This window comes from Bos taurus, chromosome X (assembly GCF_002263795.3).
Source record: "Bos taurus isolate L1 Dominette 01449 registration number 42190680 breed Hereford chromosome X, ARS-UCD2.0, whole genome shotgun sequence".
Classification (NCBI taxonomy): Eukaryota; Metazoa; Chordata; class Mammalia; order Artiodactyla; family Bovidae; genus Bos; species Bos taurus.
Genome location: NC_037357.1, coordinates 55,859,845 through 55,875,571, shown reverse-complemented (window position 1 = coordinate 55,875,571; position 15,727 = coordinate 55,859,845). Strand labels below are relative to the sequence as shown.

The window sequence follows — 15,727 nt, the reverse complement described above, 5'->3', positions numbered from 1 at the left end:
CCAGAGATTATAAAACCAACAAGGGAGGTAAAGTTCATGAAGGAGAAGGTTAATAATATGCCACAATCCTGGTTTTAACTTCCAGTTCTCTGGGTCATGGCTGAGAGGCCATGAAAAATTCTGAGAAGATAAATTTCCTTTTATATTCTCTTTATCTACACTTGCTTTAGTGGAGGATTTCTATTTAAAGGAGAAAAGTCCTGTGAATTAGTTTAAAAACAAACAACAGTGATAATGAAGTTGTTACTTCTGAAGCCAAAGACAGTGAAGTAGGATGATTTCTGGATGGGTATAAATTACTGGATCACGTTTCATTGTCTTGAAGCTCTGTTTCATTATAAAACTGATACAGTATCACATAACCAAATCCTGATTCAAGTTGACCTGGATATGCTCTATCTTCTCTTCCAGGGACAACTTGTACACATTGTCAGTTTGAATAATAATGGTCTTTGTAATTAGGGCCAGTACACAGGGGAAAAAAAGATACAATTTCCACTGACTCAGTGTTGCTCTCTAGAGAAGAAAAATATTGGTTACTGTTTAGCCTTATTCCAGAGTTTAAAGTTTAGGGTGCAATCTTAAATTCTTAAAATGCAGCTTTTTAAAAAGATCTTATGAAAGCAAAGTAGGACACTCTTCATTCTGTAACATCATGGACTTAAATTCACAGACACTAATTTCCTTTCAGTTAATACCACCCTCAACTCCTGCCTCCAGAGAAGTCATGGTGGTAATTTCAAAGTCAAATTCTCTGCAAGAATTTAGTGTTTTAACACAACCACTTTCCCCAAAATCTCAGTCTTTTCCTTTTACTTGATCTAGTCACAAACTAGATGCTTAATAGTTGTCTGTATAATTAAGCTTAGAAAATATCTGGATGAAACTGGAACCTATTATACAGAGTGAAGTAAGCCAGAAAGAAAAACACCAATACAGTATACTAATGCATATATATGGAATTTAGAAAGATGGTAACAATAAGCCTGTGTACGAGACAGCAAAAGAGACACTGATGTATAGATCAGTCTTATGGACTCTGTGGGAGAGGGAGAGGGTGGGGAGATTTGGGAGAATGGTACTGAAACCTGTATAATATCATGTATGAAACGAGTCGCCAGTCCAGGTTCGATGCACGGTACTGGATGCTTGGGGCTGGTGCACTGGGATGACCCAGAGGGAGGGTAGGGGAGGGAGGAGGGAGGAGGGTTCAGGATGGGGAACGCGGGTATACCTGTGGCGGATTCATTTCGATATTTGGCAAAACTAATACAATATTGTAAAGTTTAAAAATAAAATAAAATTTAAAAAAAATCAAAAAAAATTAAAAAAAAAAAGGAAAATATCTGCTTGAGTATTTAGCTCACATCACATCATAATAGCTCACATCTTTCCATGATCTCTTTTCAAAACTTACCCCCAGGTAACTCCAGATTTCTGCAATGATGTGTAAGACTAAGCCACGCAAGTTTTAAAATATGATTTATTAATAAATAATTATAAAATAAACTTATGCTATATAGTACAGAAGAGGTAGGGCACATTGACATAATTCACAAAATAAGTATGTCCAATTATGAATAAATATAGGAAATGAGAGAATAGCATTTGTAAATGCACACATTTTTCTTTGTATTCAAGTGTCAAGGAATTCAACGACTAAATATAAACACAGTACCCAAAGAGGCATTGTTAATAATTATTAGTGCACAAAAGGAAAATATTTTAACTTAAATAGATCCAAACACTGAGAACAAGACTGAGGAAGCCGAATAACACTGTGTATTCAAGAGTATTTCTTATTCAAGTAAAACAGGTTGTTAGTATGGTGCATCAAACTATTTATGTGTTAGTTGTGTGTGTTAGTTGCTCAGTCGTGCCTGACTCTTTGTGACCCCATGGACTGCAGCTCAACAGGCTCCTCTGTCCATGAGATTTTCCAGGCGAGGATACTGGAGTGGGTTGCCATTTCCTTCTCCAGGGGATCTTCCAACCCAGTGATCCAACCCTGGTCTCCTGCACTGCAGGCAGATTCTTTACTGACTGAGCTACAAGGGAAGCCTTGTATATTTATAATCTTCTGTTATTTGTATGTTCCTGAACAATAGTGAGAGCCTAAACAGAGAACACTAGAAATCCTTTGATTAAATGAAAAAGGAAATCAATTAAACTTTTCTGGTGATCATAATGACCAATTCCTATGTTACTGATTGTATCATGGTATAATCAAATGGCTTAAGGCCTTTAGACTATTGAAGTAAGTGAACCAACCATTTCTTGGTCATATTTCAGTTATTTAATTGGCATGTAGCAATCTAACTGGTTAACCTGTAAATTCCATCCAGCTATCACTATAAAAATGGGATAGCTTATTAGTATGAGAAAACACTATTTCCTACTAGATTAATAGAAATGACTGTAAATGATCAGAATAGCACTAGAATTGAACAGAAGCCCATTTTTCAATATGTCAGAATAATAAAGAGAAGACAGAAAACATTAACTAATTTTGTCAAAGGTTTTTATTTTTTAATCGGTGTTATTTGCCACTTTTCATCCTTCTCCACACCGTTTCATAAGAAATTAATGAAATCCAACTCTCGTTTCATAGTCATGGTGACTTCGAGAGTCTCAACATCAAGTATATAGAAGGCGTTGGCACTGCTGCAGTCCACAGGATGGGGAAGGGTTAGCAGCAGCTTCCTGAAAAACAAAATAAAAACCTAGAACCAGTGACATCAAGAAGATACCACTTTTAATAAAGGCAATGGGAAGCAATATATATCATCGCAATGTTAGGAACCAAAAAACTAGACAGTATGAATACTGGATCAAAAATATGCCTAATTAACACAAATAGTATACCTTTTTTTTTCTTGGCCCTAAAACTCCAAGCAGCGGTTTGGACCACCCCTCAATGCAGGAGACTTAAAAGACTCGGATTTGATCCCTGGGTTGGGAAGATCCCCTGGAGGAGGGCATGGCAACCTACTCCAGTATTCTTGCCTGGAGAATCCCATGGATAGAGGAGCCTGGCGGGCTACAGTCCATAGGGTCACAAAGAGACAGACAAGACTGAAGTGCCTTAGCAAGCAAGCAAGCTTATTTTTTCTAAATTGACCTCATTTTGCATTATATAAACATAGTCTCAGGCTATGTTTATTGGCATAGAAATAGAACCACTGCAACTTTAAGTTGTTTGGACAGATCTCTTGCCAGTCATCCTTATGTGTAGAAGAAATGTGACTGCCTGACAGAAATCTGAAATTCGAATAGTTCTACAATAATTCTGCTAACATTACTTTAAACTGAGTCTCTACTCCAGGTGTAGTTATTGAAATTCAGGCCTGCAGTGATTTCAATACCCAATCAATGAAAGTGCTTTCTTTTGCTTGCCTCTGGTTCTTTCTACTTTACATTGACAGAAATTTCCTGTGAGAGACTGCTGAGTGTAGTTTGTAGTTTATGGCTCAGTTGCTGGATAGCTGTATGCTTCAGACGCATGGCTGGGATGAGACATCCATAAATATGTCATAGTGGTATGAATCGGAATTATGCATGGGGTCAGCACATGCTGGTATCTGAAGAAAATTAAATACATGAAGCACTTGTTACCTCACATTCTCAACAGAGAAGGCTTGAGGATCTCTATAAAAAGTGGACAGAAAAGCTCTTTTAGGAGGTATAAGACCCAAACTGGTAAAGGAATATGGTAATTTGGGTAATTTTTAGGGGGTACTTATTGAATACTTGTACAAAAAACTAGTATTTGAAAACAAAATCCTCGAAAATCAGTCTCCTCATTATTCATTTGCAAAGACCTAAATTCAGGAAACTGGGCTCATTAAAATTATTTATCACACAGCTCTGGAACCTAAAGGAGAAGTTTTCTGTTACTTTTGTTCCATTCCAGATATTTAGGGTAGGAGAAACAATTCTCTCCACTTGAAGTAATGAAATCGCAATGTATTTTAATATACCCTGTAATATTTGGAATCTTAAAAAAAAAAAAGTGGGTGCAAAAACCATGTAGAGTCCATCTTTTTTTTTTTTTTTTTGACTGTGCCATGAAGCTTGCAGGATCTTAGTTCCCCGACCAGGGATTAAACCATGCCCTTGGCAGTAAAAGTGCCAAGTTCTAACCACTGGACCTCCAGGGAGTTCCTGAGAGTCCATCTTTTTAAAGTTGTTTACAATATAGGTTGTACTAGAGTTAGATTTGCTTCATCCCTTATTCTACAAATGATAATATATTCACTTTTAAAAGAAAGCAAAGCTCAGTGGTGACAGTTTCATTGCACCAAAAGACAACTATAAATCAGCTGAAGAAGTTCCAATGATAATGTGCACTTCTCTGTCCAGACAGAAATAAATTAAAAAAAAAAAGACAGTTAGTGGCCATTGGAATGATCCATCCATCCCTGCATTTTTGTCTAGTCCTTAGTAGTATAGCTTCACATACAAAAATTTTGAGTAGAAACTGTGTAACTTATTTAGGCTTTTAAAAGAAGGAAAGTATTATTTGTTGAGTGAATGAATAAATGAATTAAAAGCAAATAGGTCACTACAAAATGATATTTGAATAACTAGTATAGATCAGTACTATAATATAATATGAATGAACATTTAAACCCAATCTCTCTGCCTTTACATTGAAAAATATTTGCTTTTTAAAAAGCTAAAGTTTAGTCACTGATCAAATGTTTATCCAGTGTTAAATGGATAACCAACAAGGTCCTACTATGTAGCACAGGGAACTCTGCTCAATGTTATGTGGTAGCCTGGATGGGAGAGAAGTTTGGAGGAGGATGGATACATGCATATTGGCTGAGTCCTTTTGCTGTCCACCTAAAACTATCACAACATTGTTAATTGGCTATACTCCAATATAAAATAAAAAGTAAAAAAACAGTCTCTCCAGTGTTGCTTTTCTTTAGAAATTATTTAAATGCAAACAATAATATATGAAAGTAAAAACAAAAAAATACCTATACAGTGAATTCTAGTTTAGAGACTTATATGCTTACATTTATATTAGAGAATTCAAGTTGATGTTTCTTGCCAAGAGATTTAAATATACAACAACCTTGTTCTGTGCATATTCACATAATGTACTTTTTATTTTATGTAGTTTATGAATTATTTGATTTACATATCTGGGCTTAAAAAAGATATGGCCTTTTTAAGGTTTCCTGTTGGAGATATAACTATTTTCAAAGAAAGCAGAAACAGCTACTGAGCTGCAATTCACTATTGCATTTAGAAAACTTTTTTTTAGGTGTTTATGTCTTTGAATATCAGTCAATTCAATCTAAATCAAAGGAGCACAGCAAAAGTGAGATAATCTAAAGTAACAAACAACCAGAAATTAACTCATGTTTATCTTTAGAATGTGTTTTTATTATCACATTCAAGGAATTCATTGAAGATATTCTTAGAATCCATCTTAAAAAATAATGAAACCCCATATGAAGATAAAGTCCGGAGATTTTGAGACATTACACAATTTCACCTATCTTTCTTCCTTTCTACCTACCCTGTTGGGAATCTATATGCCAAAACAGCCAGTTTTTTTAAAATGAAGGATTCAGCAAACATTTCTTTTCATTCTATAATGCTAAAAATCTGGGTTTTATTCATAATTTTAATGCAATTGACTATCAATAGATTGATATCTAGTCAATTTAGTTAAAATAATTCCACTCATTTTCCCTTATAGGTACATGAACAGAATGTCCACTGTTATGCTTCTTGAAACCAGTAAGCATAGTGTTACAGGGTGTCAAAGTTAGAAACTAAAGAAAGTAGATGTGAATATCAGCAAACTCAAAGCAAGACACATTTCCAATAATACTAGTTCAGATAATATCAGGGCTCCAAAGAATGTTTGAGTTTTTAGGAAAAGTAATAAAAATTTTAATTCTTTCTTCTCCCTTAATTAATGACCTTTTTCTTAACAGACAGTACTTTTATGTGCTGAGCATTTAATATATTAGTACTGTATGATCCAAATGACCTACTGCAGCCCACATTCTATTTGGAAAAATATCTCTGTGTGAGTCTTTCATTTAGTGGGCTTTGAAAGATATCTGGAATGACAGCATAGCCAGAGCAGCTGCCTAAAGATTGATGGAGACAGTGAGAACCGCTATGGGAATGGAAATTAACTCCATGGTGTGTAGATGTCTGTGCTTTTAACAAGTGCACAAATATCATGGAAGATTGACTGCTCATTTAACCAACTTCCCTTGCAAAGGTTGTGTGGAAAGAGTAAATGTGTGTATAGCATGTAATGAAAAAATTACTATACTCCTTGATGTCAATGGTGAAAATAAGGAATGTGATTTTCATAACATGAGACAATTTTTGAGTGAATACATTTTTAAAATTATATTAAGGAGAAAATATTTGATATGTATTCCTCTGTAGGTCATTTGTGGTTAAATTCCTCTATTGTAGAAATCAAAGTTAAGCTACTCATGTACATTGGTGTGTTTACACATAGAAGTCTTTTGTAGCAGAGATCGAATTTTGTTATTTTCTCAAAGCCCTATGATCAACAGAGAAGAACTATAGGTACTGATAATGGAAGGAAGATAATATGCTAGCATCTGACTGCTCCCCACACCCATTTTGAAATGTCTATGAGTTAACAAAGGTCCACTGCAGTCAACCAAGTGCTAACTGCTATACATCCAGCTGAAAAGTGAACAAAGCAATGAGATATTCAGATATTTTATCTAGCACATGCCAGGTTCTATTGATTCCTTCCTTATATAGTTAGTTTTGAGAGACAGGGTTGATTTATCCAGGTTTCAGGATAAACATTTTATCAGAATTTTACCTTATATATTGTGTTTGGGGAACAGCATATGAACTTGTATAATAACAAGACTATTTTTGAACATATCAAATGTTTAATTGAATTATTCCATTATCATCTGCATTAATTTAAAATGTATTCATGCAACTTGAGGATCCAGTGATAAATTAGCTGTTAGATTTTTGTTTTAGGTAATTGATAAGTCTTTTCATTGATTTTTAGATGAATATAATCAAACAACCTTATGCTATGCTATGCTAAGTCACTTCAGTCGTGTCCGACTCTGTGTGACCCCATAGACAGCAGCCACCAGGCTCCCTCGTCCCTGGGATTCTCCAGGCAAGAACACTGGAGTGGGTTGCCATTTCCTTCTCCAATGCATGAAAGTGAAAAGGGAAAGCGAAGTCGCTCAGTCGTGTCCGACTCTTAGCGACCCCATGCACTGCAGCCTACCAGGCTCCTCCATCCCTGGGATTTTCCAGGCAAGAGTGCTGGAGTGGGGGCCATTGCCTTCTCCACAAACAACCTTAGAGCCCCACAATATCCAAAACGCTTAAAGATTGCTTCTTTCATGCCATCACTGTACAAAAAAATATCACACGCAAGACTTACAACTTAAAAGATTTTCACCTCCAGCTGTTTTTCGTCATAGATAAGCAAACTGTATCTGAATGTCAGGGACTATGTTTTGGTGGTATCAACCTACTCCAAATCTATGCATGTAAAGTGGTAAAAAATCTAGGTATTTACAAATATATTTATGTTTATATTAACCAGATCAAACATCTGAATGATTAACTGACTTTTTCACTTTTCTTCTGACTTTGGGGGTGATACAAAATAACTACATACACTTTTATAAAGGATATTGACAAAAGATTCATTAATATTATAACATTCATTATTCTAGCTCCAAATTTTACTCACTTATTAGGAGTACGGAGGTCAAGGATCGTCTCCTGAATGTCAACTTTAATATCAGAAGGGTTGGTGTTTGGTAGTTTAATTTTCACCTGAAAGAAAAAGTGAGAAGAAAAATACTGTTGTCTTGAAGAACAATTTGAAGAGTCCAATAAAATAAGAGGGAATGAGAACTAAAATTTATTTAAATGCCAACTATGTGCCAGACTCTGCTCTTATAACAATCTTGAGAAGCAGTGTTTATTATCTTCATTGTACAGATGGAGAAACCAAGATACAGAGAAGTTTAGTGAGTGAACCAAGGCAACCATCTGTAATTTGACTAAGATTCTTCTTCTTCTAAGTCGCTTCAGTCGTGTTCGACTCTGTGCGACCCCATAGATGGCAGCCCACCAGGCTCCCCCATCCCTGGGATTCTCCAGGCAAGAACACTGGAGTGGGTTGCCATTTCCTTCTCCAATGCATGAAGGTGAAAAGTGAAAGTGAAGTCGTTCAGTCCTGTCCGACTCTGAGCAACCCCATGGACTGCAGCCTACCAGGCTCCTCCATCCATGGGATTTTCCAGGCAAGAGTACTAGAGTGGGGTGCCATCACCTTATCTGCCTTCAAAGTTATTATTGAAACACTTTGGTTACATGCCAGTACCTTCATTGCTTGAAGGTGCATGCTAGTACACCTGCTAGAGCTGGGAACCTTCCACTGCCTTTATATCACTGGGTACTTTGTATAAAAAATGGTTAGTTCTCATGTTGGGTGTGGGTTGGTGATGCTATGTTGTAGTCTCCTGGCATTAATTCCCATGCCACACTTCCTAGAGAACTGTAGGAGTCCAGAAAACTTGCTAATATAACAAAAGAGAAATAACAATATGACCACTACTCAAAAAATGGGACTATTTATTGATTTAATAAGATTTCACTCAAAACTTGTCTCATCTCAATTACCACACGGCCCAGCAATTCAACTCCTGAGTATATATATGTGTGTGTGTGTGTATTCAAGAGCATTAAAAACAACCAAACAAAATTATGTACATAATGTTTTTTGTTCAGGGCAGCATTATTCACAATAGCCAAAAGGCATCAAAAACCCAAATGCACATCAACTGATGAATGGATAAACAAAGTGTAGTCTATCCCTACCGTGGAGTATTATTCAGCTATAAAATGGAATGAAATACTATAACATGAATGATCCTTGAAAACATTAAGCTAAAAAGTCACATATTGTAGGATTCTAGTTATCTGGAATATCCAGAATAGGCAAATCTATAGAGAATGAAAACAGATTAGTGGTTACTGGAGGGACTAGGGAAGGAGAAAAGAGGTGTGACAAAAGGATTTCCTTTTGGGTTGATGCAAATGTTCTGGAATTAGATAGTGGTGATGGTTGTGCAACATTGTGAGCACACTACATGTCACTATGGTAAATTGTATATTATGTGTATTTTATCACAATACAAAGTCTAATCTCTAACTCTAATCCATTCTCTTTTCAATAGAAGTTGATCTCTCTCTCAGCATGTAGTTTCCATAAACAACTTTAAGTTAAATTATGAAGTCTTCACTAATATGAGCTAGAAGACTTGAAATTCTGAACATCTGTTGAGTTCAGAGCTGGAATAACAAGGATAAAAGCAATACATTACAAAGGAAATACCTATCAAATAAATAGTGGGAAAAAAATCAGAATTTCTTACAAGAAGCTTAAAATAGGCGATAGTGTTTTCACAATATAAAGTATGTGAATAAATACATGTCTGTGAGTTATATTTTACTTTATTAAATCTGTATATAAACAAACATTTGTAAATAGAACTCTAGAGGTCCTACCATCTAAATGTATCCTTTGGTTCATATTTTCATTAAACAATTACCTCCTAATTTATATTTTGAAAATTCAAATCTACTAAAAAAGAGATGCTTTTAATGAGAGAAACAGAACATTTCTCAAAGAGGAAGTTATAGGGGCTCTACCTCAAATTAAATGAGCAGTCTATTGGATAAGAAAGACCAATTTTTACCACAAAAACATTCAGATAGGATAGTCCGGTTGAGATGTTCTTTAGTTGCCAGATGATTCATTTCACTTGGACTCAGAAATACAAAATTTTTTCTTTAGTTTGAAATGTTTATATCTTTCAAGGTAAAAGATTATTTCCCCAGTGTTGAAATGACATTTGAGTTTAAAAAAATGACTTACATGAAATTTTGATACAACTTTTGGGTAGAAACTTCAAAGTGGTTCTTAAAATTGTTTGCAAGTCTAATTAAGGGTAATTCAGAAACAACTCAGTAATTCTTCCTTTTGAGGAAATTAAAATTGTGTACTAAAATGGTTTCACAGGAGAGACAGGAGAAAGAACAAATTAAGTGGAATGGTACACGTTAATATCTCATAAAGTAGAAGATTTGATGAAGAGTCAACAGAAAGACTCCTCCTGAAACATGAATCAGACTTCCTCAAAAATACTTTTAATGAATACCTGGAAAACAGACATGGCTACTATTGACTTAGAACTGACTGTACCCAAGACCTAACGTGTCCAGTATTAGTAAACACAGTATTTCACTGACCAAAGGAATTGATGTTCCTCTCTTTACATAGGATACAAATGGAATTCATTTAAAAATTTATTTTAATAGGTAACTAAGGAAAACTGATAAAAATTTCATTGGCAAATTTTTGACCTTTTGGGAGATCAACCTTTGGAATCAAATTTGGGCTTGAATTCTGGTTCTGTTACCTATTGTTAGGGTGGTGCAAAAGTAACTGCGGTTTCAGACTGAATTTTAAATAATTATAAATAGGCTCAAACACATCTTTATTAATCAAAATAAGAACCATTACAATCAACACATTTTTGCCAACAAGAAATAAGTTGATTTAATCATGTAGCATAAAAATCCATGCTTCGAGATTTGACGAACTCTTGGAAAACATTTTCTACATCCTACTGGTTGTGGAAGCATATTCCCTGCAAAAAACTGTCAAGATGCTTGAAGACAGTTGGCAAGAAGTCAGGGGAATATGGCAGATGAGGCAAAACTTCATAGCCCAATTCGTTCAACTTTTGAAGTGCTGGTTGTGTGACATGTAGTCAGGCATTGTTGTGAAGAATTGGGTCTTTTCTGTTGACCAATGCCTGCTGCAGATGTTGCAATTTTCAGTGCATCTCATTGATTTGCTCTGAGCATACTTCTCAGATGTAATGGTTTTGCCGGATTCAGAAAGATGGATCAGGCTGGCAGCAGACCACCAGTGACCATGACTTATTTTGGTGGAAGTTTGGCTTTGGAAAGTGCACTGAGCTGGTCGTTGCCAGTTTGTCATATAAAATTCACTTTTCGTCACACGCCACAATCCGATCGAGAAATGGTTTGTTGTTTCGAAGAATAAGAGAAGACAACACAACAAAATGATTTTTTTATTTGCAATCAGCTCATGAGACACCCACTTATCAAGCTTTTCCACTTTTCCAATTTGCTTCAAATGCTCAACGACCATAGAATGGTCGATGTTGATTTCTTCGACATCTTGTGTAGCTGTAAGAGGATCAGCTTCAATGATCCTTTCAATTGGTTGCTGTCAACTTCTGAAGGGTGGCCACTATGCTTCTCATCTTCAAGGCTCTCATCGCCTTTGCAAAACTCCTGAACCACCAGTGCACTGTACATTCATTAGCAGTTCCTGGGCCAAATGTATCGTTCACGTTGTGAGTTGTCTCTGCTGCTTTACGACTCATTTTGAACTCAAATATGAAAATCACTTGAATTTGCTTTTTGTATAACATTATTCCCATAGTCCAAAATTAATATAAAATAAACAGCAAGTAATAAGTCATTTCCCTGGGTTGAGAAGATTCCCTGGAGAAGGGCATGGCAAGCCACTCCTGTATTCTTGCTTGGAGAATCCCCATGGACAGAGGACCCTGGTAAGCTGCAGTCCATGTGGTCACAAAGAGTCAGACACGACTGAAGTGACTTAGCATGCATGCAAAGTCATTAGCAAAAAAAGCATAAAGTGAGAAATGTACATTGAAATGATGTACAACATAACCACATTTATTAAGAATGTATTTTAACATCAAAAGGCAAATTTCAACAATGCAAAAACTGCAATTATGTTTGTACCAACCTAATAGTTACTGTTTATTAGTTATCTATTGTGGTATAACCAAAACCAATTATACTTCCTCCCTCCTTAATTTATGACTCAAAAACAACAATTAACATTTATTATCTTATATATATTCCATAGGTTAGGAATTCAGAAGAGGCTTAGTTAGGTAGTTCTGTCTTAGGTAGGGTTTATCATGAGTTTGTGTTCAAGATATTGGCTGAGCTGCAGATATCTGAAGGCTTTATTGGGGCTAGAGAATCTGCCTCCAAGATGACTCACTCACATATCTGATGGCAAGAGAACTCAGTGTTAAGGGAATCACTGACCAAAACCACCTACACTGGCTAGGCACCACAGTAACCATGTGTATGAGTTATCTTACAACAGGAGGTCCTGGTAAAGAATGTGGAACTAACAAGCTACCACGAACAGGAAGAATTCAGGAAAGGTCAAAAGGAGAGAGGGGATGCTAGTTCATATGTCCTACCAACCTCCCAGAATCCTTCTCACTGGAATCCATCTTGGCTGAGTGATACACCATTAGGAAGGACCCTGAGTCAGAATGATTGGCCAGAGACAATCCAGAAACTAACTCCATTACTATAAACTGAAGACTGTGAGCCACGTGGCAGAGAAGTTCTTCTATGTTCCCTTACCCTGCTACTCTCCACCCAGGCACCCCTTTCCAATAGTCTCTTGCTTTGTCAGCATGTGTGTCTCTTCAGATAATTCATTTTCAAGTGTTAGACAAGAGCCCATTCTTGGGCCCTTGAAGGAGTCCCCCTTCCTGCAACATCAGTTCTTCAACACATGGACTTCTCAATAGGACTTAGAGCCTTGACTGTCCTTATGACACAACAGCTGTCTTCTCCCCTGAGTGAATGATCCAAAAGTGTGAGACAGAAGGCATGCCTTTTTCAGAAATGTAGCCTCAGAAGATGTATACTTTCATTTCTATAATATCCTAGTGGTTATACAGGTCAGCCCCATTCGATGTGAGAGTGGAATACACAAAGGGAAGAATATCAGAAGGTGAGAATCATTGTGGGCCATCTCAAAGCCTGACTACCGCTGTACCCAAGACTAACTTTAGTTTACACTTCTGCCTTCCAGCCATGTGGATAAAACAGGAAAAGAGTCCACTAATTTAAAGTTTGTGAGATTCCTTCTTTCCACCTTCAGCTTTTCTTCAGGAGAGTAGTCAAAACTACTTCTTCAGGCTCTTTAGGAATTCACTTTGAGGCTTTCCTGGAAATGGGTAAATGTAGGTCAAATTGCTTATCAATTGTTTTCACTGTCTTTCATTTATTCTCCCCTATGTGTTGTAACAGAGCTAGTTTAACATCCCTAAGCTTTTGGGAGTGGGGTCATTAATGTGAGATTTTCATTTTGAGGTTTAGATTTCCTCTTTATTGTCTTATTCCTATGTTAGATTTACATGACAAGATGGTTCTTAAAGACAGTATATTCCTATAATCTGTAGGTGATTAATATAGACTTTCCAGTTCCTCTGATAAGTGTCTTTGATCATATTCTAAGTTGTTTGAAAATCAAAATGAGAAAGTCAAATAGCAAGTGTTTGTTAGAAATCAACGATTTTAGGCTTTCTCCTGAACTATCCCTTCCTGAATGCCAGAACATAAGAATAAGTGATGCATACCTTATATGTGTGACTTGACCAATCTATGAGATCTACTGAAATTTTAGTGAAGCTTAATATATACAGAAAAATTTGAAAAACAGCAGCCATCTCCAGTATATTTGATTCTTGACAAAGAAGTTAAGACTATATGAGTTTCCATTTGAAACACAAAAATATTAGGAGATTTTGATTAACAGAAAAGTTTGGTTAAGTCTCATTTTGAATTGCTTCAGTGATTTAACTTCCCATTGTTTACCTATGGAAACACATGTGAGATATTTTTTTCAGTGCAACCATAGTATTTTATAAAAACTCTCAGGAGCAATGATAATCTATAGGAAAATGAAAAAAAAAATTAAAGGGATAGATCCCCGTACTTTGAAATTGTATAAATATTTACCTCTGGATATAAAAATATGGAGGTATATGTTCTCAAAAACTAAGATATGAAACCAACAGATATCTTTTAAAAGTAGTGGATACATTTTCTATAACATTCCAGTACCATATGGCCATGTCTGTTTCATAAGATCATGAGCATGATTCCTCTCCTTTCACAGGAGTCCAGAGTAAGCCCAGCTCATTCTGGAGTAAGAACACTCATCTAGAGGACCTTCATACTTCTGTTGGTACCCACATTTATCCCCAAACACAGCCTCACTGCCATTATCTGTTTTGAGGCTGGTGGAACTAAATTCATTATACTTTTTATCTCTGCTGCTGCTAAGTCGCTTCAGTCGTGTCCAACTCTGTGCGACCCCATACACGGCAGCCCACCAGGCTCCCCCGTCTCTGGGATTCTCCAGGCAAGAACACCGGAGTGGGTTGCCATTTCCTTCTCCAATGCATGAAAGTGAAAAATGAAAGTGAAGTCGCTCAGTCGTGTCCAACGCTTAGCGACCCCATGGACTGCAGCCTACCAGGCTCCTCCGACCATGGGATTTTCCAGGCAAGAGCACTGGAGTGGGTTGCCATTGCCTTCTCCCTTTTTATCTCTATTTGTCAATAAACACAGGAAGCCTCAGATTTCTAAGTCTTTCCTTATCACTTAATAATTACCATCTGGTCTTCCTAGCTTCTATTTTGTTTCCATTTCCTACCCCTTACTAACTCATGAAACCCTTCCATTAGATCTTCTGGAACACTAGTACAACATCCCTTATCTCATTAGCCTCTCAATATTCTCTGCAATTTTTCTTAAACTGATGGTTTACCTTAGTTTACCTTGATGACACTGATTCCCTTATAGTCTTCTCAATTTGTGCCTGTCTTTTTTTTTCCCCCTCCCAATTTTCGTATATCATTAGGCCTGCCTCCGCTTCCTTGCATCTTTTTAAAAATAAATCTCATGTCTTCATACTATACCACCAATTACCCTACTTGTTGGCACCATCTACCAATTCCTGAGTCAGATTTCCTATACCTATTTCTCTAAGAATAGTTCTTTGTTCTCTATTGATATTTCTAACATTAACTGGTATCTTAAACATTGGTGATTTAAATATCCACTTAGATAACTTTCCAGCATCCTAGCCTCACTTCCTGATGGGGAGAGATGCCTTCAAGTCTTTGCACAAATTGCCTTCTCAGTAAGGTCTTCCCTGATCACAGAATTTAAAACTGCAGCCACTAGCTTCCCTAGTACATGCTATCACTTCGCCTTGCTTTTTCCCCTTCATAGCATTAATCACCTTCCAATGTAAAATACAATTTTGCATTTATTTTGTTCATTCAACTCTCCCACTGAAAGTATGTTTTGTGAATACAGTGATATTTATGTTTTGTTTATTACTATGGGATGTCATAGGTAATCAATAAATATGTGTTGAGTAAATGAATTTATATAAAGATGTTTCAATATTAAGAAACTGAATATACCAGTAGATCAAAAAGTAAAAATATCATGCTGTTGCTGCTAAGTCACTTCAGTCATGTCCAACTCTGTGCAACCCCATAGATGGCAGCCCATCAGGCTTCCCCATCCTTGGGATTCTCCAGGCAAGAACACTGGAGTGGGTTGCATTTCCTTCTCCAATGCATGAAAGTGAAAAATGAAAGTCAAGTCGTTCAGTCATGTCTGACTCTAGCGACCCCATGGACTGCAGCCTACCAGGCTCCTCCATCCATGGGATTTTCTAGGCAAAAGTACTGGAGTGGGGTGCCATTGCCTTCATTAAAAAGGCATTTGATCAATCAGAATAGATGAACAGGTTCTTAAC

At 36.5% G+C, this 15,727-nt stretch overlaps 1 protein-coding gene across 4 annotated transcripts in view; it reads right to left on the bottom strand.

Moving 5' to 3' along the window:
- Positions 1-2,504: 2,504 nt before the first annotated feature.
- The window catches only part of DNAAF6 (dynein axonemal assembly factor 6), a 47,908-nt gene continuing 34,685 nt past the window's right edge, over positions 2,505-15,727 (bottom strand). For all 4 annotated transcript variants that reach the window (XM_024987851.2, XM_005227865.5, XM_059883329.1 and 1 more), the window contains exons 6-7: positions 7,751-7,836; positions 2,505-2,703 (exon numbers count right to left, since the gene is read on the bottom strand). In XM_024987851.2, the coding sequence (XP_024843619.1) occupies positions 2,574-2,703; positions 7,751-7,836 (216 nt within the window). In that variant the 3' untranslated portion in view covers positions 2,505-2,573. The remainder of the gene's footprint in view (positions 2,704-7,750; positions 7,837-15,727) is intronic.